Source organism: Capricornis sumatraensis, chromosome 19 (assembly GCF_032405125.1).
Source record: "Capricornis sumatraensis isolate serow.1 chromosome 19, serow.2, whole genome shotgun sequence".
Taxonomy (NCBI): domain Eukaryota; kingdom Metazoa; phylum Chordata; class Mammalia; order Artiodactyla; family Bovidae; genus Capricornis; species Capricornis sumatraensis.
In genome coordinates, this window is record NC_091087.1 from 76,592,246 (window position 1) to 76,616,885 (window position 24,640).

At 63.2% G+C, this 24,640-nt stretch overlaps 1 protein-coding gene across 5 annotated transcripts in view; it reads left to right on the top strand.

The window, feature by feature from the left end:
* The window catches only part of PACS2 (phosphofurin acidic cluster sorting protein 2), a 60,880-nt gene continuing 36,240 nt past the window's right edge, over positions 1–24,640 (top strand). For 3 of the 5 annotated variants that reach the window (XR_011146316.1, XM_068991583.1, XM_068991581.1), the window contains exon 1: positions 1–119. Coding sequence is in view for 4 of the 5 variants with exons in the window: in XM_068991583.1 (XP_068847684.1) it covers positions 1–119 (119 nt within the window). In the remaining variant the exon portion in view is untranslated. The remainder of the gene's footprint in view (positions 120–24,640) is intronic. The other 2 variants (XM_068991584.1, XM_068991585.1) reach the window with 1 other exon arrangement.

Below are 24,640 nucleotides of genomic sequence, written 5' to 3' on the forward strand. Positions count from 1 at the left end.
ATGGCCGAGCGGGGCCGCCTGGGCCTGGCCGGCGCGCCCGCCGCGCTCAACACGCCGGTGCCCATGAACCTGTTCGCCACCTGGGAGGTGGACGGCTCCAGCCCCAGCTGCGTGCCCAGGTACGCCGCCCGCCCGCCGCTTTGTTCCCGCGCGCACCTGCCGGCCTCTGGGACCGGCCCCCGGGGACCTCGCGCCCGGGCCCCCGCCCGGGCCTGCACCCTCGCCCGGCCTCCCGGGACCTGCACACCGGGCCCGCCCCGCGGGCCGTGCACCGGGCCCGTCCACCCTGGGGTCCCCGCTTGGGACCGACCACCCCGGGACCCCCACCGGGGGCCTGCCCTGGGGGCCGTCCGCTCCGGGATCCCCACCCCGGGCCGTGGCCTTGGCGCCCCACGTCGGGCGCGCGCCTTCTCTGCGCGCGAGCCCAGACGCGTGGATGGTCCCTGAGGTTTTGGTCCAGTGCAGCCGAGGAAGCGGCGCCGGCTCTCTGAGGCCCCGCGTGGTCCCCCGGGCTCTGGCGGGCTCTCACCTGTCTCGCGCACGCCCGGCATCCTTGCACCTGCCTACCGATGCGGTGTCGGTGGAGTTGACTTAGGGTGTGGCATCTCCTCTCTCCACCGGGTACCATACATTTCCTTTTGCGTCCGGCCACACTGTCACGCCTGAGGGGCCTGGGAGTCGCTCTCGGGGCACGCAGTGTGCAGGGGGCACGCAGTGTGCAGAGGACACGCACATCTCGGACCGCAGCTGTACTGCTTCGACCTTCGTCCTTCTGAGGGTCTGGGGCTACCCCTCTGTCCTGCTGGCGGGAGTGTCCGCCCTTTCTGTTTGCCCTGTGCTTTGTAATTTGGGGACTTTCCTGGACATAAACACTGCTCCTTGCATCAGGCCATCGCCAGAGACGCTGCCCTCTTCACTTGGTGCGGAAGCGTCCTGTCCCCAGCAGTATAGCTGGAGGAGGCTCACCCATGGGGCAGCGCTGTGGCCAGCCCCTGCTTCTCCTGACAGCTGGAAGCTCTGTGGGTTTTTTTCCCAATCAGTGGTCCTTCCTGAGGAAGCTCCCAGGCTGAGGGGGAGAGAGACAAGAGTCATGCCAGGGCCTAGTTCTGCAGTGGACACCAGGCCACGATGGCTGCGGGCAGGCAGCCAGGAAGAGCTCTCCCTGGGGAGACCTCTGGCGGGACCAGAGGACGTGGCCATGTGTGTGGAGGGGGCGCGCTCTGCTGCGGCGCCTTCAACAGGTGTGCAGGGCAGGTGCTGGGCACGCAGAGGTGCCGGGGTGCCCTCCCAAGCGCGGGGCCGCAGCTCAGGGTGTGGCTGTGCCCAGTGGAAGGCTGGGTGCTTCCCAGCCTCTGTGGGCCTCTGGGAGGTTGGGGTGTTCGCAGGACGTCTGCCTGCGTGCCTCCTCTTTGGGAGGTCTCACCTGCCCAGGCCTGGTCTCCACCCTCCTCTCTCCCGTTTTGGCATTGGGCCCAGTGTTGGGTCATGCTGGAACCCCCCCTCCAGTGTTTCTTCTCTCTGCTGTCATTGTCGGCACCCGCCCCCCGCCAGACCTCTTGCTCTCCCTGGGGGCACAGATGCCCCCCTCCTGGCGCGTACATACACCCTCCCTCCCCCCAGAACTAGGAGTGCAGCCTCCTGGGGCTCTGAGAAGACCACTGAGGTTTTAACCATAGTGAGGAAGGGGAGGCGGGGGGGTCTGGGGCATGGAGCTGGTCTAGGACGCCCACCCTGCTGTGTGTGTGCGGGGAGGGGCGGGATAGGGGGTGGGGGCTAGGCAGCGCCAGGGGTTGGAGTTCCACAGCTCTGCCTGGAGGCCTGCTCCAGGGGGGCAGTGGGGCTGGCAGCACCCATGGGGAGGGCCGCGCCGGGACGGGCAGGGGTGCTCTGCGCCCACCCACCCTACGGCCGCTGGGCCCCATACCCACAGAACAACCTGCCTGCCCTGCCCCCCGTGCCCCATGAGGCAGCGGTCCGTCTCCGCTCTGTCTCGGCGCTGTGGCCAGCCCCCAGTTGGACTGGTGATGAACCCACTCCTGGGCCTTCTCGCACTGGCAGTGGCGTTTGGGGGGAGCGTTTGCTCGGTGTTACTACCAGGAGGCTTCCCAGAGCGGCTGTGCCAGCTCACCCCCACTGGCGTCCCCATTGCTCTGCATTCTTGCCAGCACTGCCTGACTTTTAATCACTGCCAATCTGGTGGGTGTGAAATGGTATTGTGGTTCTAATTTGAATTTCTCTGATTACTGATGTAGGCCCCTTGTACTTCTCCGTCAGCGAAATTCTTGTTCATCTCTCTTGCCAGTTTTTTCCTCCTGCTTTATCCCCCGACTTGAGCCTCAGTGGGTTTTTAAGGGCCAGTAATTCCTTTTCAGCGCTGTGTTGGAAGCACCCTCTTCTCTGCAAGGCCATGGTGCCACCCAAGGTGCTCCTGGTGTTGGCCTTGGTCTTGTCCTGTGGTCTGTCCTCCCCGGGGCTGTTGGGAGAGCTCTCTGCTCTCCCTGGGAGCTGCTGCCAGGCCCGCGGGGCTGCGACAGAGGCAGGCTCGGTTTCCTGCATTTCCTTGGGGGCGCAGACTGCACCCCCTGCAGTGACCCTCAGCCTTGGTGTCCCACTGCCCCTGCTTCCGCGGGGATCCTCTGAGCAGCCTCCTGCCACACCCCCACCCACCGGTCTGGGGCATTTTGAACCCTTGCACTTGCCCCCTAATGTTCTGTCCTGTTGAGGTCTCACAGGGTCAGATCTCTCTGCAGGCTTACTGAGCGCTCGCGTTCCTGTGGCCCCTCCTGTCGGCGCCCTCGCCTGGCTCACCTTCCGGAAGGGGCTGCAGCTGGAGCGCGAGCTTTGGCGTCTGCGTGCTGGGCCCGCTGCAGCCTGCGGCTGGGCGAGTGCCGGTTGCCCGGGCCGTGGCTGCGCTGTGGGCCCCGCGCCCCAGGCGTCCCCCACCCGGCATTCTGTGCAGATCCTGTGTTCCCCCGCCTTTTCACCTTCAGCCACGTTGGAGGCTGTGCTGGGGTTTCTCCGCGGGGGCGCGCCAGGCGCATGTAGCGTGCGGGCGCTGGGTGTGATCAAACTCTCAGAGCCAGACCTCGTCCTGCTCCTTTCCCTGCCGATGTGGGTCTTCCAGCATTAAACCTGCCTCTCCCTCTTGGAAACATAGCAGCGTGCTAGCGTGGTGGTGCCCTGGTCCCCTTCCCGCAGGCAGGTAGATGGGATCAGACTTTGCCCAGGACCTCGCATCTCTGCCTGGGGTCTGTAATCTGCTCATCCGCTGCCCTTATCCGATTTTGATGCCAAGACACCTGCAGAGTGAGCTGCCCCACCATGTGTCTGTGTGAAGCAGGAGCTGTTTGCTCTCTGAACGTCCGGGCGATGGTGAGGGTGCGGTCAGGGGGCCTGACTCCAGGTTGCTTTGGGCCGGGGGTGGCTCCTGACTTGGCTGCTTTAATGTCTGCAGAACCCCCATCCCTGCCTTTCAGTTAGCTTTAGAAACACATCTTTCTGTGAATTTGTCCATTTTTTCCCGATTTTCAACTTGATTGGCAAAAAGTTGTTCCAAATGTTCTTTTTCTAAAAGAATGCCTGCAGGGCCTGTGGAGCTCTCCCGTTCCGGTCCCTTCCGTTGGCCGTGTGGGTGGGCGTCCACGCGCGGGTGCATCTCACCAGGGGTCCATCAGGTGTGTTTTTTAATGGACACTCACACCTTCCTTTCCGTCCACGCTCTTCGTCTCTGTCACGTGCGCGTGCTCCCATCTCTTTAAGGTGCACTCCCAGCCCCTCCCCCTTCTTGCCTTCCGTGCTTGGTTTCTGATCACTCGAGTATTCATTTGCCTTTGGCCGCACTGGGCCCTGGTGGTCGCACTGGGCCCTGGTCGCTGCGCGGGCTTCCCTGGTTGGGGTGTGCGGGGCTCCTCTGCACCGCGGCGGGCGGGCGCCTCCCTGCAGTGGTCTCTCCTGGCACCGAGTGCGGGCTTAGTGGCCCCGCAGCATGTGGCGTCTTCCCAGACCAGAGATCAAGCCGGTGTCCCCTGCACTGGTAGGTGGGTTCTTAACCGGATAACCAGGGAAGTCCCTTTTGTAAAATTTTAAAGCTGCAAAATAAGTAATGTTTTGACTGCATTTCACAAGCTTTTATGCGTAGAGTTGTTGAGTTTAAAATCTTTTAAAAAATTTTCTGTTTTTCCTTCTTTAACACGGTGGGATATCTCAAAGTTTCTTTGTATCCAGACTTTCTTCTCTTATCTTTCCATCGCTGCATTTGTTTCTTCTCTTTTGATTGTTTCTGACTTGGTTGTGTTGTGGTCACAGAGGGTGGTCAGGGTGACCCCAGGTCCGTAGGGCGTTTCAGGACTTGCTCTGGGGCTCCGTTTGAAGCCAGCGTTCGTGTGTGTTCTGCTTGTCCTGAAGAGGGCCGTGTGTTTGGCACTTGGTGGTGCCACGTTTGATGCCTGTCCCTGTGGGTCATGCTCGGCTTATAGTGTCTTCAAGGCTTGTTACCTTTCTTGTCTACTTGGGAAGCAGGGACCGGTCTCCGAGCCTGGAGGGGGCTGTCCGTTCCCCCTGGAGCTCTGTCTTCAGATCGCAGCCCTGTGGAGTCACTGGCCCCGAGTGCTCACGGCTGACTCGGCACCCAGCGGAGCTTCTCCTCCTGGGAGACTCGGCGGTGGCGCCGCGCTCAGCTGTCCGTGGGAGATGCCCGCCTGCGTGTCTCCTGCCTTGTGTCTCTAAGCTTTCCTGTGTCCTCGCACGTTGCCCGCCTGCGTGTCTCCCGCCTTGTGTCTCTAAGCTTTCCTGTGTCCTCGCACGTTGCCTGCCTGTGTGTCTCTCCCGCCTTGTCTCTTTAAGCTTTCCTGAGTCCTCGCACGCTGGCTGTGTGCTTTTTATTTGGCACCATCTAGATTTCATTTTCGTTCGATCTGACAGTCTTTACCCTTTAATCAGGACGTTCAGTCCGTTGCTGCTTGTCTAAGTTGCTGGCGGTTGGGCCCGTGCCTACCCCTGCGTCTTTGTCCGTAGTGCCCTTTTTTCCCCTAAGCTTCTCTTTCCGTCGTAGCTTACTGTGCATCTCCCGTTTCTTATCAGTGTGAAACTTGCCCCTGTTTCTGTCCCTTTCGTGGTTACCGTGTACATCGCATGCCTGCTGTTGTGTTTCAGAGGTGCCTGTAAATTGTTTTCCTGAACAGCAGAGGGACCTTAGACCACAGTGTTCTGACCTGTCACGTTCACGTTTGCGTGCTTTTGTTTAGAGCATTTTGACATCTTTTTGAGCCCGTGTGAGATTATTGTTATTACTTTCTATTGTTGCTGCTAGGTCGCTTCAGTCGTGTCCGACTCTGTGCGACCCCATAGACGACAGCCCACCAGGCTCCGCCGTTCCTGGGCTTCTCCAGGCAAGAACACTGGAGTGGGTTGCCATTTCCTTCTCCAGTTCATGAAAGTGAAAAGTGAAAGTGCGGTCGCTCAGTCATGTCTGACTCTTAGCAACCCCATGGACTGTAGCCTACCAGGCTTTTCCGTCCATGGGGTTTTCCAGGCAAGAGTACTGGAGTAGGGTGCCATCGCCTTCTCTGTTTCTGTTGGTAATACTTGATTAATCTCAAAACTCACCGCTTTTTAAATCCCTTTTGCATCTCGGAAGTGTGAAGTGAAAGTTGCTCAGTTGTGTCTGACTCCGTGCAGCGTCATGGGCTATGCAGTCCAAGGGGTTCTCCAGGCCAGAACACTGGCGTGGGCGGCCTCTCCTTTCTCCAGGGGATCTTCCCGGCCCAGGAATAGAACCGGGGTCTCCTGCACTGCAGGCCAGTTCTTTACCAGCTGAGCTACCAGGGAATCCCCATTCTCCCTCCTCCTTCTGTCTGAAAGCGCATCTTTAGGGTTCTCTTTAGTGAGGGCCTGGGGACGGCTCATTGTTCTTTCAGTGTGTCTGAGGCGTTCTCCGCTGTCCTGGGGTGTCCTGCCGGCTCCGGGGTCCCTGGCGGCGTCTCCCCAGGTTGGCTCTCAGTTGGGCTCTCGTGAGGCCAGCGTCAGTCGCGCATGCCTGGCTCGAAGGTCTGTCCTCCTCCCTGGTGGCTCTGCAGCCACCTCTTTGGTGTCCGGGGTGTGGGGGGGGGGCAGTTCTCTTGTGTGCCTGAGCTGGGGTCAGTGGGCTCTGGGGTCTGGGCGGTGGTTCTCCTGAGTTGGGGTCAGTGGGCTCTGGGCTCTGGGCTCTGGGCGGTGGTTTTCCTGAGTTGGGGTCTCTGGGCTCTGGGTGGGTGGTTTTCCTGAGTTGGGGTCTCTGGGCTCTGGGGCAGGTGGTTTTCCTGAGTTGGGGTCCCTGGGCTCTGGGCGGTGGTTCTCCTGAGTTGGGGTCCCTGGGCTCTGGGCTCTGGGCGGTGGTTCTCCTGAGTTGGGGTCACTGGGCTCTGGGCTCTGAGTGGGTGGTTCTCCTGAGTTGGGGTCACTGGGCTCTGGGCTCTGGGTGGTGGTTTTCCTGAGTTGGGGTCATTGGGCTCTGGGGTCTGGGGCAGGTGGTTCTCCTGAGTTGGGGTCACTGGGCTCTGAGCTCTGGGTGGGTGGTTCTCCTGAGTTGGGGTCACTGAGCTCTGGGCTCTGGGTGGTGGTTTTCCTGAGTTGGGGTCATTGGGCTCTGGGGCAGGTGGTTCTCCTGAGTTGGGGTCACTGGGCTCTGGGCTCTGGGGCAGGTGGTTCTCCTGAGTTGGGGTCACTGGGCTCTGGGCTCTGGGTGGGTGGTTCTCCTGAGTTGGGGTCACTGAGCTCTGGGCTCTGGGTGGTGGTTTTCCTGAGTTGGGGTCATTGGGCTCTGGGGCAGGTGGTTCTCCTGAGTTGGGGTCACTGGGCTCTGGGCTCTAAGGCAGGTGGTTCTCCTGAGTTGGGGTCCCTGGGCTCTGGGCGGTGGTTTTCCTGAGTTGGGGTCATTGGGCTCTGGGCTCTGGGGCAGGTGGTTCTCCTGAGTTGGGGTCACTGGGCTCTGGTCTCTGGGGTGGGTGGTTCTCCTGAGTTGGGGTCCCTGGGCTCTGGGCTCTGGGCGGTGGTTCTCCTGAGTTGGGGTCACTGGGCTCTGGGCTCTGGGGTAGGTGGTTTTCCTGAGTTGGGGTCATTGGGCTATGGGCTCTGGGTGGGTGGTTTTCCTGAGTTGGGGTCCCTGGGCTCTGGGCTCTGGGTGGTGGTTTTCCTGAGTTGGGGGTCACTGGGCTCTGGGAGGGTGGTTTTCTTGAGTTGGGGTCACTGGGCTCTGGGGCAGGTGGTTCTCCTGAGTTGGGCTCACTGATCTCTGGGGCGGGTGGTTCTCCTGAGCTGGGGGTCACTGGGCTCTGGGTGGGTGGTTCTCACGAGTCCCGGGAAGTCCTCAGGCGCTCTCCTCTCCCCAGCTCTCGCTTTGCCTCTGGACCCGGTGGGCGTGCGGTTGCCCTTTCCTCTGGCATCACAGACGGGCCGCCAGGCAGGCTGTGCGCCTCCCTGTTTCAGCAGCCAGTCCTCAGCCCTCCTCCCTGTGGAAACGTGTCCGCGCTGCTTGGCACCCCAGCCTGCAGGACGGCCTGCGCGCGGGTGGGATGGGCTGTCCCCTTTGCAGGCAGAGCCATGATGGAGCGGTGCTGGGCAGGTGCCTGTGGCTGAGCATGAGGCCGAGTTTGGAGTTCCTGGGAGGCCGTGGATCTGTTTGGTGGGGGTGGATTTAGCTGGAGGCTGAGGGGGTTTGGATGTGGGTGGGGTGGGGAGGGCAGGTCGGGGTTGAGAGTGGGCTGGGCTTTTGGGGCTCTCAAGAGGTGCAAGCTGCACTGAGGGGAGACCGGGGCATCTGGCCTCAGCCGTCTAGGCCTGCGGATGGGTCTTGGGGGAGGCCCGACCCCTTGCCACAGTCACCGCCTTTCCTGCCCCCACGATGGCAGTGCCAGGCCCCGCGCACACCTGGGCGGTGGGCTGCTCCCCCAGCAGGTGGCAAGGTGGGCTCAGTGCTGAGAAGTGCTGCCTTTGAGGGTGAGTGTGGAAGGAGGCAGCTGCTTGGGGCAGGTGGTGTCTCCCGTGACGCTTTGCGATGGGCAGTCAGCTGCTTGGGCCCTGCTCACGGGCACACTGCCCTTCCTGTCTTCCCAGGATCCAGGCATCAACCCTGGCTCCCCTACCCCCAGCGCGGTGGGTGAGGGGGGCCTTGTGCAGGTGGGCGGGGCCGGGGTCTGCCTCAGAGAGCAGTCTGGAGAGTGGGGGGTCTCTGCATGTGGAGGCTCTAGATCGGGTCTTGGGGATCCCTTGGGAGCCTGAGCGTCACTTGCTGTGGCCAGAGTGACCCGTGGCCACCGAGGTAGGGGTGCTCGGGCAGGTGGGCGGCAGGACGGGACCCTCTGAGGCCGTGTCCTGGCACTGCTGCCCACCCAGACCCCACCGGCCCGGCGTGGCCCCTGCGGGCACAGCCTGGGCCCGTTGGACGTTGCAGTCCGGCCCCTGGGCTTCCGGCTTCGGTGGGAATTGGCTCACAGCTGTTCCTGCCGGCCCTGGGTATTTTGGGCTCCAGGATACGGAGGGCGGTGAGTACGTGAGCCCCTGGCTTCTCCCAGCATCTGTGCCTGGTGCCCGACAGTGGCCGAGAGCGGCCCCAGAATAGCATGGGTGTCTCTGGAAGCTGAGTCCCGTTCTGCCCCGAAGCGGCCTCGGCCGGGGGCCTTTGCGGAGGCCCAGGACGCGTTGCGAGGACCTCCATGCCTGTGAAACAGGGTTTCTAGTGAAGCTCTGTGTGCCCCATGTGGCCCCTGCCCGCTGCCGTGCCCCCGGGGTGAGAGGTGCATGTCCTCCGGGAGCCCCTCAGTGCGGCGGGCACGCAGCAGCCGCTCTGCTGGGCTGGTCTTTCTCCCCCTTGGAGGTCAGGCCAAGGTCCAGGGTCTCCTGCACGGTCAGGCCAGTTTGGGTCCTGGCGGCGCCTGGAGCTGCACGGTGACGGGGACGCTGTGCACTGGGCGCGCCTGCCCTCCTTCCTGTCGGGCCCGCGGCAGCTGGCCGGTCCCCGCTGCCCCACCGGCCTTCCGTCCTCTCCCCAGCCAGGCCACGGTGCCTCCCTTGCTGTGGGGCTGCCCCCAGCTGTTCTCAGGAGGGGTCCTCCTGGTGGCCTGCACCTTTGTCCCACTGGCGGGGCGTGGGGAAGCAGCAGAGGGGCTGGGACTCGTGAGGTCTGCAGGAGAGGCTCAGGTCTCCAGCAGCGAGGGCCCCCAGTGGCCGGCACAGAGTGGGGCGCCCTGGCCTGGCCTCTTCTGCTCGGGCAGACGTGCCGGTCTCTCAGCCGAGCGGTCTCCCATGCCGGCTCTGTTTCCAGCTTCCGTGGGGTGACTCCCGCCCAGCAGGGGCAGTCGTGTGTGCACAGGAGGCCTGAGCAGAGCTGTGTGGGCTCGGGCGTCGCTGCCCCTGAAGGCAGAGCGCTGTACGCGGGGTGCCCCTCAGAGGCACTGCCCTTTGCCCAGACGTGGCTGTGAGCTTCGGTGGCCTGGGTTCCGGCTGCCTCTGCCCTGAGCCACCTGAACAGGCCGCGTACTGCCTCCTGTTGGCACTGGGCTCCTTTGTCCCTGCCTGCTTTGTCTGTGGGGCACGCGTCCCCATCTGGACAGTGGTGACGCCCCCACGGGGAGGCCCTTAGTGAGGAGCCGTGGACCCACAGCAGCTGGGACCTCGGGCCCCGTCCCTTCCCAGAGCCTCGCTGCCCAGCCCTGCAGCCACCCTCGAGGCGATGGTGCCGTATCTTCTGTTGGGCGGCGGCCAGTCTGCGCCTTTCTGCCTTTGCATGCAAGGGGATAGGATGGGCTTTTCTGTCCCAGTTTGCATTCTGGGGCCTCAGCTTGGGCTCCAGACGTTCTGCTCCGTCTGGTTGCGCCGTGGGCCAAGGGCTGCCACGCTTTGGCAGGTAAGTGGACCACAGTCACCAGTGAACCGTGTGCCCTCCCACCGGCCCGGCTCTGGTGGGAGGCGAGCTGTGTGTGGAGCACGCTCACAAATGCCATGGCTGTCCACGCGGCGCTGGGGCATGCACCGGCCGGCCCCCCCGAGGAGTGAGGGTGGAGCGGGGCCCACGTGGCAGCTGGTGGTGGGGCTCCACTCCGAATGAGCCCCCGGGAGGCTTCTGGGCGCTGGGGGCTCGGGAAAGGCCGAGGGTCTGGCGCTGATGCCTGAGACGGCGGAGGGCGTCTGGGCCCGTTACTGCCGGCCGAGGCCTGGCCGGGGTGGGGGTGTCATGGAAGGCTTCAGGGGTCTGTTAGTGAGTGACTGAGTTGGGGGGGGGGCTGCTGCACCCTCGGGGCCATATTGGGGTCACTGCAGCCGCAGTGCCGTGCCGGCTTTGGGGTGATGGTGTAGGTCATTCCAGGGGAGAAGCTGGCACAGAGGGAGGACCCCCCCCCCCCCCTGCCTCTGTCAGCAGAGAAGCAAGTCCGTAGGGAACCCATGGTGAGCCCGGCTTTCCCGACCTCGGTCCCTCTCACAGCCTCCTCCTGGGCACCAGCTCCCCGGAGAGAAAGCTGGCCGCCCTCCCCAGGGCCTCGGGCTTGGCTCAGCCAGTGGCCAGTGCTCCATCTGCAGAGGCCACACCAGCCGCTGCTTGGGACGGTTGCCGGGGGCTGGGGCGCCCCATCCTGTGGGTCCTCTCAGCCCGATGGGAGCACAGAACAGCCGTCCTCACGTGGAGGAGACGGCTCCTTGGGGGCCCAGTGGGGTTTCCTGTTAGGTTATTTGCGATGGGAATAAAGAGGAGACGTGTCGGTCAGACTTTTGAGGAGAGCACTTTCCAGTTCCCTTTTGGAGGAGAGAGAACACAGAGTCTTCTTCAGGGGGCGCGACGCAGCCCTGGCGGGTCAGTGAGGCTCGGTGCAGCAGGCTCCTCCAGGGCTCGGCCGGGGGTGCGCAGGCTGACCTCACCCCCACCCCCGTCAGGCGGCCTGGCTCCAGGCCTGTGCGTGCTGCAGAGTGGCGGGGTGCTGGCCAGGCCTCTGGGAGGTGCCGTGGTTTGTGGGGGGCCTGGCACGGCTACAGGCTGCACCCCCCGGCTCTGATGCGACCCTCCCCCCCCCACGTCCCTGTGGCTGGCGCGGCAACTCCATCGACGTTGGAGGTTTGCCTGCGGTGTCTGGACGTCCTGGAACCGGGTTGGCTGGTGGTCCAGGAGGGACGCTGGGCGTCTGGGGGTGTCAAGGGTGTGCGGACCCCCTGGCTGGGCTTCTGTGATGCAGACCCCTGGGGCTCTGGGGCCTGGGCACCTCCTGGGGACCGCTGCGGGCAGACAAGTGGAGGCAGAGCCCACGCTCGCCCTGAGGGCTTCTCCGTAGCTGCGTGAGGTCCAGGTGGGCTGGGGGACACCCCTGCAGCGCCTCCCTACAGCTGCAGCCCAGGTGAGCAGCAAAGCCTGGCGTGCCTTGCTGAGGACGAGCCTGCGGGTCCGCGCTGCGTTCTCTGGGTTCGTTCCCAAGGAGTAGGCGCACCCAGTGCCCATCTCACGGGGAGACGCAGGCTCATGGAGCAGGGCAGGGCCCCTGCAGTGGGAAAGGGGAGCTTGTCGTGAAGCCGCGCGGGCTCCCGGGGCCCCTCTGTGGGGGACGGGCCGTGAGGTGGGACCCACGAGCAGATAACAGTGGTGGCTTGGTGCCAGGCGCGCGGGGGCCTCGGGCTGACCCTGGGTCTATGGTGAGAAGCAGCTGAGCCTGGGGCTGGCCCTGCTCAGTGACCCTGCTCTCCCCTGGCTTCAACCCTTACAGGCTGTCCCCCTCCCAGACGCAGGGTAGAGGCGTGGCTGAGAAAGGGGATCTGGGGTGCCAGGACACGTTGGGGCAGAGGGCAGTTGTGCCGCACGGCGGGGCCGAATGGTTCCAGGAGGGCTGGTGCGGCGGACTGCGCGGAGGGGACGGGGCAGGGGAGAGTGCCGTGGGGGGTGGAAGTGGGGGCCGGAGTGCCGTGATGGGGGGGCCCGGGGGGAGCAATGGGGAGATGAGTTCCTGGGGGGCAATGGGGGGTGCCGTGATGCGGGCCCTGGGGGCACAGTGGGGGGCTGGGGGGCTGTGATGGGGGGCCAGGAGGGAGCAATGGGGAGGTGTGCCGTGATGGGGGTCCTGGGGGAGAGCAATGAGGGGTGTGTTGTGATGGGGGCCCTGGGGGGAGTGATGGGGGGATGCCGTGATGGGGGCCCTGGTGGGGCAGTGGGGGGACAGGGTGCCGTGATGAGGGGCCAGGAGGGAGCAATGAGGGGTGCCGTGATGGGGGCCCTGGGGGGCCAGTGGGGGGGTGCCGTGATGGGGGTACTGGGAACCTCTTGTGAAAAGCCACTCTCTTCGGGTGGCCCTGCTTCCCAGCAGTGATGGAGCGAGGCTGGGGCTATGAGCTGTCGGTCCAGGGAGGAGGGGTCCCCGGGAAGCCAGGGGGCTGGACGTCTGTGTCTCAGACCTGCATGGCCAGCTGGGGCCGTGCTCCGTGTCTCAGGTGTGGAGCCCGGGAGTGGGAGCCCCAGGAGGGGCCTGAGGAGGGCACGCGGGCTGACGATGGGTCCACTGCAGGGGTCTGAGCGGAGGTGGAGGCACGGTGCCTCCTGGGGCCGGGCGGTGCAGGGTGCTGCGGGCATCTGCGGGGCCCTGGGCCCACCGCGTGGGCGTCTCTTCAGCTCAGGTCACGGTAGGGACGGGCCGCCCCCTGCCTGCCTCCGACTCCCTGTTGGCCGCTGGGCGGGAGCCCGCAGTGCCCTTCTCTCCTGCTGGTCCCTCCCGAGCACGGGGGACCTTACAGTGTGGTAAGTACCCTGCCCCCCCTGGCCTGGTCCCAGACCCCCCTCACAAGAGATCAGCCTCCACACGCCCTCCCCCTCCAGCTGACATGCTCTGGCCCTGCACCCTGGGACGGGGGACCCTGGGGCAGCTCTGCTGAGCTTGTGATAGGCCGCCCACCAGCGGCTCCCCTGCGGGCGGCGTGTGCTCCGGCTGCTGGGAGTTCCCTTTCCGGAGTCTGGCTGCGGGGGGCCTGCTGCCATCCTGTCGCCTCCTCCTCCTTGGGACCCGGTGTCTGCCCGGCTCCTGTGGGAGGAGCTCTCGTGTGATTGCCACTCGGGACGCCCTGCGTCCTCCTCCGTCTCTAGCCCCTTCCTGGACAGGGCTGAGCCCTGCGGTGTCCAGTGCCGGCCCCGACTGCGAGGGCCAGGCGGGGACTCCCAGGGCCCAGGGGTGCCCCTGAGCGGAAGCCCTGTCTTTGCCGAGCCCCCGGGCGGCTGTGGGGGGCCCAGTGGACGCCACGCCCAGCCCTTGGTGGGGGCCTACTGGGCTCCCGGGGAGGCGTCTCAGCAGGAGCCTCGGGGCACAGGAGGGAGGAGGTGTGGGTAGGGAAGCTCTGGGCGTGGGTTCCGGGCTCAGCGTCCTGCTGGACCACAGCCTGGTGACACCCCCTGCCCCCGCCCCCGCCCCCACCAAGCCGGGGCCGTGACTCCTGAGTGAGCTCAGTCCTGGGCACACCTGCCTGCTTGGGGCAGAGGGAAAGTCCTCCCAGGAGACTCGCGCCCCATGTCCACCGTCAGCTCAGCGAAGCACCCCGACATACGGCTTGGCCCCCAGGCCCCTAGTTCTCAGGCTCTGGGGCTTGGACCCCAGGCCCCTAGTTCTCAGGACACTGGGCTTGGACCCCAGACCCCTAGTTCTCAGGACACTGGGCTTGGACCCCAGGCCCCTAGTTCTCAGGCTCTGGGGGCTGGAGGCCCAAGGCCACGGCGCCCGCAGGTTGGTACAGTGTGTCTCTCTGTTGTTGTCCTCATAGGGGGGTCTCGAAGGAGCCCCATGCGGTCCCTCTACCAGGGCGCTGACCCCCTTCACCAGGGCCCCACCCTCTGCCCTCATCATCCCCAGAAGTCCTTTCTCCTGACAGCGTCATGTAGCCTCACGGGGATCTGGGGGGAACCAGAGTCTGCAGCCCCAGTGTTCTGGCGGCGCCTGGAGCCCCTGGGCAGGGGGCCGCAGCTGTGTGTGCTGGGAGGGGCCGGGTGTGCCCCCAGCCTGGACCCGCGCCTGTCGGGTGTGAGGACCAGCTGCTGTGAGACGTCAGAGAGGCCTGGGCCCCTGCCCTGCCCTGTGGCTCTCCGACCCCTTCTCATCTGACCTGGAGCCCTCTGACCACCCCAGACAGCCACGCCCCAGAGCCGGCAGGGCAGGGTCGCCCCTCCTGGGAGCCGCCTGAGGCGGGGGCGGGGCCTGAGGCGGGGGCGGGGCCTGAGGCGGGGGCTGAAGTGGGGGCGGGGCCCACAGCGGCCGCTCGTCTGCACACGCTGCCGTTCTCTGGGGAGCCTGTCACCGAGGACCGTGCTGCCTGGTCCCCAGAGCCGGCTGTGGGTCCTCGCTGGGGTGGCCTGGGTCGTGCCTGGATGGTGGGGAAGCCCAGGGTCGTCGCTCTGAGCCCTGGGGAAGCTGGGTGCTGAAGGGGCTGGGACGCGGGCCCCCGTCACCGCCCCCGTGGGAGGTCCCCCCGGGGTATGGTACAGGCAGGTTCTGAACACACGGCTGGAGGCGGCCGTTGGCTTCAGCCGGTGCAGGCAGCGCTCCTGGCCTGCTGGGCCCGCGGTCCCCACTGAGTCTTCCTACCTGGAGGTGGCCGCTTGCGCTGCTGATCCAGCCCTGAGGTGCCTGAGGCGCCCTGCCGACCTCTGCACCCACGTCCCTTGCTGACTGTGCCGTTCCCCCAAGACGCTGCTTGCCTGCATGGACGTGCTGGGCGCAGGCTCTTCCTGACAGGGCCCCTTTGCCCTCACGCCCGGGGCCTCTGGTCATCACGGCCCGTGGAGGGGTCCCAATGGCCTTGTTGCTCGCTGGCCGCAGGCTTTGTGCTGAGACAGCGTTCCGGTGTCTGCCCAGCCCCTTGGGGGCCTCCTGGCTGTGGACACGGGTACTCTCTCTGGGTGGCTGGGCCCACGCGGCTTCTGCACAGCCCCCATGCCTGTCTGGGCCATCCCGCCATAGCCAGCTCTTCCTGGGCCTGGCTCCTCTGACTTTACACCCGCTGCCTGGTGCCCCGGCCCCCATGGGGGCAGCCTGTGCTGCGGCAGGAAGTGGGGCTCATGGTGGCCCCTGCCCGGGCCCTGGCCTTGGTGCTGAGGCGCCTGCCTGCCCCTCGCTTCCTGTGAGGCCATCCCAGCCCCACGATAGCCGGCAGGGAAGCGGAGAAGGCACCTCTGACCTTCTCTCCTGATTAGCAGGAAGCAGCCACGTCCTGAGGCCCGGACACCGGAGATGGCCAAGCTGGGCCAGCTGGAACTGGCAGCCACAGGCGACCAGCGCTCAGGGTGCGGAGGGAGCTGGACACTGCCTGAGCCTCCCGGCCCCCGGCCCGGACTGTCCTGAAAGCAAGCGCCTGGGAGCACCCACGCCGCCCCGGCCGAGCTGTGTGCGCCTGCAGCCGGAGCCCCCAGGGTGCTGCCTGTGGGCCTGTCCTGCCCCCGGGCTGGCCAGTCCACGGGGCTCAGGCTGGGCCTGGGGTTGCCGGCTGCTGCAGGGCCCCAGCCCCCACTGGGGCGGACAGCGACAGTGCAGACGGGCTCAGCCCCTGGGGACGAAAGGCCCCCTAGTTTTCCCTCCCACCTACACACAGTCAATCCGTTTTGGGGCCACAGAGGTAGCCCCCCAGGTGCCCGCAGTTTGCCTGCTCTAGTCTGAGCGCCTGGAGGCTGAGTCCTCCTGGGAGGCCAGCCTGGCACCGGCGTTTCTTGGAAGCCTGGGAAGCACTGTCCTTGTCCTTCGTGGGATGCACGCTGTGGGGGCTGGACTCACCAGCCTCGGGGACCCACATGGTCCGCCCTGCACTGAAGCTGAGCGCTGCTGGCGAGACACAGTGGGGCAGTCTTTCAGAGCCCCGATAGGGTCCAGTGGTTAAGAATCCACCTTCCCAGGCACGAGTCACAGGTTTGATCACTGTTCAGAGAACTAATGTCCTACAGGCCATGGGGCATGAGAAGACTCCTGAGAGTCCCGTGGATAGCAAGATCAAACCAGTCCATCCTAAAGGAAATCAACCCTGAATATTCATTGGAGGAGCTGATGCTTAAACTCTAATACTTCGGCCACCTGATGCAAAAGGGCTGACTCATTGGAAAAAACCCTGATGGTGGGAAAGATTGAAGGCAGGAGGAGAAGGGGGCGACAGAGCATTAGATGGTTGGACGGCATCACTGACTCAATGGACATGGGTTTGAGGAAACTCTGGGAGATGATGGACAGGGAAGCCTGGTGTGCTGCAGTCCGTGGGATCACAGCAGTTAGACCCAAGTGAGCGACTGAACAGCCAAATGCCACAGGACAAATGAGCCTGCCCTCTGCGCCTCCTGAGCCCACACACTGCAGTGAGCACCCAGCTCAGCTGAAAATGGGAAAGTGACAAGGCCTGATGCAGCGTCCCCACAGGGCCAGCAGGTCCCTGCCTGAGAGGAGGGGCTGGGCTGGAGCCAGGCTTGCACACGTGCTCGTGGTGGCTGCCCAGACTGCCAAGTGTGTCCTGATGCCTGCCGGGTAGGTGAACACAGGGCGTGCTGCCCAGCAGAGGAGCTGGCCCCCAAGGCCGCAGGTGTGACCCCTTGTACAGATCGTCAGACCAGGCACGGCCACCAGGAGAGACCTGCCGCCACTGTGCGGTCGGGGTGGTGGGGAAGGGCAGGGACGCTGGGCTGGTGAAGCGGTCCTGGAATTAGGGGTGACGGTCGCTCAGCACCAGGAGCGTGCCAAGGGCCACTGGCTTGTGCCCTTGGACGTGGTTAGGCTGGCTGATTGCACGTTGTATGTGTTTGCAGCAGAGAGCATAACGAGGGTACCGGAATGGTTCTGGACCCAAGGAGACCATGCGGGCAGGTGGGCAGGGTGCTGGGCTCGGGTGTGGGGCGGGTGCCTTGGGAGACAGCCCCTCGCTAGCAGGCAGCTCCCCCTTCTTAGTGTCCTGACTCCCCAGCTTGCTCTCCACCAGGTTGCCCCCAAATGCCACGGGGAGGGGGTCCCTGGTGCCTGGTGGGGGGTGTCTGCTGAGGTCTCGTCACTTTCTGTGGAGCTCCAGCTTTTCCACCTGAACATCGGGGCGACGGGCAGGGTGGTCAGCGCAGGCCCGGCTGGCCCTGGAGGCGGGGTGCCGCGGGCGGGGGCCCTGCCCCCCCGGAGCTGCCTGGGCCCTGTCGCCGGCCTCTGTGGGCCGATTGTCTCCCGGCGGCTCCTCTGTGGGCGCCTCTGTGCCGGGACATCGGTCCTTTGTTGCCTTCGGCACCGCGCCGCGTCTCACGGCCGTGTCCGTCTCTGTCTGCTCACAGTAACGTCCGTGTTTCCAATTTCAGGAAGGGTTAGAGTCCCGAGGAGCAGGGCAGCCCCTGGGTGGGGCGCCTGGCCCCCATCCTCCAGGGACCAGGGTGCGCCCGGCGCTCTCGGCTCAGGCCCAGTGCGTCTCCTGTGGAAATCGGTGGGCGGAACAGTCCCCAGCCCCACTGTCCCACGTTGGGGTGAAGGTCCTGAGGGATTGAAAGCAGCGTGCTCACGAGTGTTCCCTCCCTGGGTTCCTCGCGGCACAGGTCACAGGAGCTGAGAGAGGACAGCCACCCAGGCTGTGTTGCTGCGTGAAGGGATGAGCAAAGACTCCACGTGCACACGGGGACGCCGACCCGGCCACGCGCTCAGGCCACACGCTCGGCCCACACGGGGAGAGTGACCCAGCCACACGCTCGGCCCACACGGGGACGCTGACCCGGCCACGTGCTCAGGCCACACGGGGACACTGACCTGGCCTCGTGCTCGGCCCACACGGGGAGAGTGACCCGGCCACACACTCGGCCCACACGGGGACGCTGACCTGGCCACGCGCTCAGCCCACACGGAGGGAGTGACCCGGCCTTGAAAAGGAAGGCAGACCTGGTACATTCCGCAGCATGGGTGGGCGTGCTGAGTGGCGCGGCCTGTCATCGAGGCCGATTGTGTGTGATCCTCTCTCGAGGTTCTTAGCACAGTCGGATTAGTAGACCAGAAGCAGAATGGGGGTCGAGGGGCTGGGGGACGGGGTTCCAGTTTCACAAAGGGAAAGAGGCACAGGGTTGGTGATGGGGGTCACAGTGCCATGAAGCCGCGGGCCCGGCTGTTTGAAGGCGGTAAATTTCACGTTACCTATGTTTTACCGCAGTAGAGAGAGGTGGACGTTGGCAGACCGCTGCAGCAGTTACACCCTCCAAGGGTGAGGAAGCGTTGAAAGCAGACGCCTGGGGGCTCACCAGCGTGGGTCCTCACCGCTGCCCGGCTGGACTCCCAGTGAGGACCCTGGGCGGGCCTTGGGCACGTCTGCCTGGAGTCCTGCTCAGGGTGGAAGCAGCCTCCAGACCGCCAGGCCTGCCGAGCGCCTTGGAGGTTTCCTTGTTCCACCCCTCGCGCCCCTGGGCCCTCGGACCCCGCGGAGCTCCGCCCAGACCCCGCGGAGCTCCGTCCAGGCCCCGCCCCACCTTGTCTCCCTCAGCCGAACGCAGCCAGGCTCGGGGAGCTTGGTCTAAAGGAGGTGCCCGCCCTGCTCCGTGGGCACGCCTGTGGTATGCCCACCTCCGTGGGTGGCTGGGCCGCGGGCTCCTGTGTCTGCTTGGCGCCCACACAGGAGGGGGGGCAGCCGGTCTTCTAGGGAGAACTGGCTTTGGGCCCTCTGCAGCGCCCACTGCTCTGGCACTCAGAGCCCAGGCTCCGAAGCGGGTGGGCTGGGACTCTGCGCTGGGAGTGGGCGCGGGTGCTGGCCAGGTTTGGGGGGCCTCGGGTGGACCCTCAGCCTCCTCCCTGTGGCGGGTGACTTGGGGAGGGCTGGACAGACTGGCCTCCCCTTGCCCCTGGGGGGTTGTCCACTCCCGTTCTTGTCTGTGGAAACGTCCCACGGGCCTGTGTATAAAAACGTCTGCAAAGCCAGGTTTCCCTGAACTTTCTGAAACATCACTGGTTTTGTAGCTCACAGAAACCGAGGGTGTCCGGACCCGGGGCCCTCTCTTCACCCCTCCCCAACACGCCTTCCCTGACCTCGGGGACCTGCGTAGCTTGAACCCCTGGGCGGAGCCCTGCTTCCCCGGCGGTCCGTGCTCTGCTCTGCATGGGCCGTGTCGAGTGACCCGAGGCCCCTGCTGCCCTGCTCTCCCGTCCCAGGGCTGGCGTCCATCCACCCTGGCCCTTACCCCGAGCTCAGTTACGCCCCCCAGCCAAGGCCCGGCACCCTGTGTGCCAGGCCCCACGTGAGTCCTCCTCGAGTCAGCTCCAGAGAGGACGCCCCTGACCCTCCTCCAGGGTGCCCCCTCCCCTTTCTCTCCTCTCTCTCCGCTCCCCTCCACTGGCACCTCCCTCTTCCTCCAGACTCTGTCCAGCACCCAGGCAGGCCCTTGTCCTGGGCACGGGCGGCTCCATCTGGCAAGGTAGCCACGTGAGGGCCAGCCCCAGGAGGCCTGCCTGCCCTCCAGCTGGATGGGCACCGAGCAGCGGCCCGGGAGCCCCATTGTGTGAGGACGCACTCCGCGGGCCCCGCTGACCGGAGGGCGCACGGAAACCTGAGCCCCAGGCGTTGCCTGGAGAGACAGAGACCCCCAGGGCCGGGGGCTCGGCACTGCCGCCTGGGGCCCGTCTGCTGGCGGGGGTGCTCTGAGGGGCTCATGCTGCCTTCAGCCCAGTTGGAGCCCAGCCCGTCCAGGTGTCCTGGGCTGCGGGCAGTGCTGCAGCCCTGCTGTGACCCGCACAGCTGACTCCTGCACGCACTCCTCGGCTCCTGCTTTGCCAGAGCCCAGAGACGTGTGTCGTCCCCGGGTCTCTCCATGCTGGCAGTGGTCCCGTAGGCTCAGCTCTGCCTGCACAGCCAGAAATAAAGACCCTGGGGTTGGAGTGTGTGTCGGGGGCCCTTTCATGCTCATCGTGGGCATCCCCTTCTCGTGGGCAGAGGTGTCTTCCACACCTGTCTTTAAGGTGGTCCCTGCTGGCTCAGCGGAGAAGGCGTTGGCAGCCCACTCCAGTACTCTTGCCTGGAAAATCCCATGGACAGAGGAGCTTGGCGGGCTACAGTCCATGGGGTCAGAGTGAGTCAGACACAACTGAGTGACGAAGCATCCCAGACATAGTGGCTCCCCCGACACCGAGCAAAGCCTGTCAGCTGGACAGCCTAATGAGATGCTGCAGGAAGGGGCGAGTGTGCTGTCCATCAACCAGCTGTGAGTCCACCAAACGCAGAAAGACAGCAGAAACAGTTCTTCTGTGCGTCCACACTCGGGACAGAAGAAGGGGCAGTCCTTCTTGGGACCCTCTGGATGAGGAGGGCCCCGGGCCAGACGGGCCAGGGAGGGGCCTGGGGGTGGGTAGCCTCAGAGCACATCTGTGGTGAGGGCTTGTGAAAGCAGAGTGCTGGGCGGGTGTTGGAGACCGCCCTTCTTGGGGGTTAGGGAACCCTGGCACAGCAGTGCGGCTGCCCTGTTTGGAAGACGGCGGGTGGCCCTATACTGTCGGAGCCTGAGTTGGTGTTGTGTGGGTTTGACGCGGAACACTGAGAACGACCCGTTTTAAATGCATGCAGGTGTTAGAGAGTGAGAGACTGAGCCTTCTGCCGTGGGAGCGCCCAGCTCAGGCTATAGAGGTCAGGGCGAAGCTCGGGAGGAGAGCAGAGGAGTGGAGGCCACAAGGACCGAAGCTTAGTGAAATAAAACCAATATTAAATATCAACAAAAGCTGGAAGCCGGCTGCTGGGAGAGACCAACGGAAACGACCCTGGAATGAACTGACGGAGATGAAGCTGAAGAGCACCATAAGCAGTGTCAGTAAGAGAAAAATAAGTCGGAAGCTTTTCTAGAAAGGATATGAATTACTTAGTAACTGGCTTAGTAAGAGAGAAAATGTGGAGAGACCAGTTATATTAAAATCCCTTTTCTTCTCCAGAGAGCACCAGATGGTTTTATTTGTAAATTTTACCAGGTCTTCCAAGAGTTAAGTTCTGTCTCATATGAAGTGTTCCAGAGATTGAGAAGATGTTTTTAAAAGTGACGCTGTCCGTTTTATGAGGGCAGTAGAATCATGGGAGCGCCCAGGGAAGCGCAAGAGTGGGGACCTCATGGACATAGATGTGAAACCCCTAAAGAAAATGACAGAAAAAAAAAATCCCTACAAGATAAAAGGCAAAAGTATCTCATGGAACAGAAGTTATCTCAGGAGTGTGTGAATGATTTATTTAACCTTAGAGTACCAGTTATTTTTATCACATTCAGAGTAAAGAGAAAATTCATATCCTGTATCCAGAAGAAGCATTTGATGGAATTTAAGAGGCATTGTTGGGGATGTGGGCCTCCAGGCGGTCCTAGTGGTAAAGCAGCCACCTGCCAGTGCCGGAGACGCGAGAGACCCGGGCTTCACCCCTGGACCGCGAAGACCTCCTGGAGGAGGAGAGAGCAACCCACTCCAGTATTTTCGCCTGGAGAATCCCGTGGACAGAGGAGCCTGGCAGGCTCACGTACAGTCCATGGGATTGCAAAGAGTCAGTCACGAAAGAGCGTGAGCGCGCGCACACACACGCATTAGGAATATAGAAATAGCAGAAGTTCAACCTGCCCACAGGCTTCCCTGGTGGCTCAGATGGTAAAGAATCTGCCTGCAAGGTGGGAGACCCAGGTTCGAACCCTGAGTTGGGAAGATCCCCTGGAGAAGGGAATGGCAACCCACAGCATTCTTGCCTAGAGAATTTCATGGACTAAAGGGCCTGGAGGGCTACAGTCCATGGGGTCACAAAGAGTCAGGCACAACTGAGTGGCTACCACTTGTTACAGGATACCTGCCAGAAATCTGCAGACCTGCACTCGTTTTAATGTATCAGCTTACATTTGGCTGTTGATTAATCCATGCACCCACGTTAAAATGTGTAATTCAGTTCTGTACTTGCGCCGGCTGTATTTCAAGTGGTAACTACTGACCACCACGCCAGACAGTGCAGCTATAGAACATTTCCATCATTGCAGAAAGATAAATGGACTTCACTGCTGTACACTCCCCGTCCTTACACACTAGAAATATTATCTCTAAAACCAAGAAGAAAGGTGACTGTTATCCTTGAGGTGCTGGACATGGAAAGCAGATCGGATTGGGTCGAAAGAAACCATTGCCATCTGTGATGGGATCGTTGTTCGAATGGACAATATAAGAGGCTGTAGGTGTTTGAACCAGTGACAGTTCTGGAGGTCGGCTGATAGATCGACACACAGGACCAACGGCGCTGAAGCGTGTGCGTCTCGCTTCCCCTGGGGGCTTCCATGGTGCTGTTCCCCTCGTAAAATGGGCAGTGGCGCATTTCTAAAAAACATCTTTTCAATCTCTGGAACGCTCCATGTGAGATGTGACTTAATTCTTGGAAGACCTGGTAAAATTTACAGACTTGAAGAAAAACAGTGTGATTCATAAAAGCAGCTGGTAGCTTATCCATGAATCAGTTGGACAAAGGGCACTCACGACTTTCACCAGAGAAAGGGCTGCCTACTTACTCAAGGACACAAAGCACCCGAGTAAGGAGGTACCGGGGCTCTGTGATGACCCAAAGTTACCAGTTCCCCCTAAATGTAATTCAGTTTTATAAAATTCCATGACGGGATTGAACTTGGCAAGTTATGAAGTTTATGTGAAGCAGACAAGCAATTTTAAAGACAAAGGAGGTGTGTTTGTGTTTAGGGAGTGTTTTGCTTAGCAGATACATGTTTAAGTAAGCTATACTCCTTAAAACAATATGCATTTGGCAGAAATATAGACAGATTGACCCCTGGGACACAGAGGAAGACAAAGAAACACACGCATCTTCAGAGACGGCCTTTAACCCGTAAGGAAGGGGTTTGCTCTTGCAGAACTGGTTGAGGGATAGGTGAGCATCCACAGAGAAAATAGTAAAGTCAGGCTCCTGCCTCACACCACACACAGAACAGCTCCATGTAGATTAAAGACCTCAGTGAAAAGAGTGAAAAAAAAACAAAACTTTGGGAGGAACGGTGTGAAATTGAAGAATATGGTGTCCAAGAACCAAAAATCATAGGACATGTGAATAACATTTCCTAGAAACCCTCTCGAAGGATGGCCTCTACCTAGGAGATGACGGGCGTGATGCACGCAAGCCCGTGATCGCACCTAGAATAAATGAGGTGCAGTGAGAAGACGCCAGCGCGGTAGGAAAGCGGGCAAGATGGTGGAGTCACTCACGGCAACAGCCTGCAGAGCCGCGCCGCCTCCCTGGGAGCCGGGGCAGAACCCAAGGGAACCCGCACGAGGGCCCGTGGGTCTGGAGGTTCCGTCCGTTCGGGGAGTGGTCAGCGTTCGAGTCTGAGCTGTGTCCCCCAGCCCACACCGGTTCACACGTCGGATTCCTCACTGTCCCGGGACATCAGGAGGTGACTGTCTGGGGACTGTCCTTCCAGGAGACCTTTGGGTTCAGACGAAGCCCTGGGCGAGTCCCACCCCACCTTCAAGGGCCAGTGCCGTTAACACGAGGAGGTCTGGACGCACAGAGACGCCGGGACAGGGGGTGTGTAGGCGAGAGGCCACAAGACGAGGCCGTGATGGGGCAGCTGGGGAGAGCAGCCTGAACGGCCCTCCTCTTACGACCAGAGAGCAGCCGCGCATGCACCCGGACCCCCAGTCTCCAGGACGTGGGGAGCAGATGTCATGTCTGAGCTGCCCGAGGACACGGGCCACCCCCAACCCCTACCCCGGGCCTCCAGGAGGGCACGTTGACCCCACAGCTTGGGAGACCGGTTTGACGCAGCCCCTCCCCCAGGTTCCGAGTGCCCAGAGTGGGCCCGGCAGCCCCCGCAGGCTGAAGGTGCCGTGTGGCAGGTGAAGGCACGGCCAGGGCGGGTAGTGTCTGCTCACCGCAGCAGCCTGAACGGCCATCGCCGGCGTGGGGGGTCAATACCCCGTGTGCCCCTACAGTGAGCAAGTCCACAACCGGCGTGGGAGGCGCAGGCGAGTCATGTGAGCACGGCTCTCGAGATTTGAGGAGGGAGGTCAGTTGGACTTGAGAAGCGTGACGGGGCCGCCTCGTCCGTGCAGATGGTGTGAGACTGGGACCTGCCGGGCAGGGCGCGGCTGACGCCTCTGACGGAGTCGGAGGGCAGAGCCATCCGCGCCGGGCTGACGGCTGGTCCAGGGCTGGCTGCCCCTCTGCGTCCTTGGCGTGTGGTTGCCTGGGTCCTGCCGTTGCACCTAGCGGGAGACAGCAAGGGGCCTGCCACCCGGAAAGATGGCCCTGTGGCTCTGGGGCCCAGCCCACCCGCCCGAGGCAGGACCGAGGCCTCTGGCCAGGAGGCCCGCGCCCAGCTGACGGGGGGCGGGAGGCGGGGGCAGCCTCCTGGAAGGACACCCTTCCTCCGGGTGGTGGGTGGGTGGGGAGAGCACACTGGGCTCCGCGATGGGCGCCTTGTCAGCGCTTCTCTAAGGAGGTCTGCAGCTCCCGTGGAGAGCACTGGCTCGTCTTTGTCGGGGTGGGTTTTGTGGTGTCACCCTGTGGCTTTTCTCTGATTTAGAAGACAGACCAGAACCTTGCTTCCCTGGGTCAAGTGTGGAGCTTGGCTGTGCACACACTGGCAGAGCAGAGGGAGCTCTGGCTGTGAGCAAGGCCCCCTGCACGTGGAAGCACCAGGTTTTCATGTCTTGTAGCAGGAGTTCCCAACCTC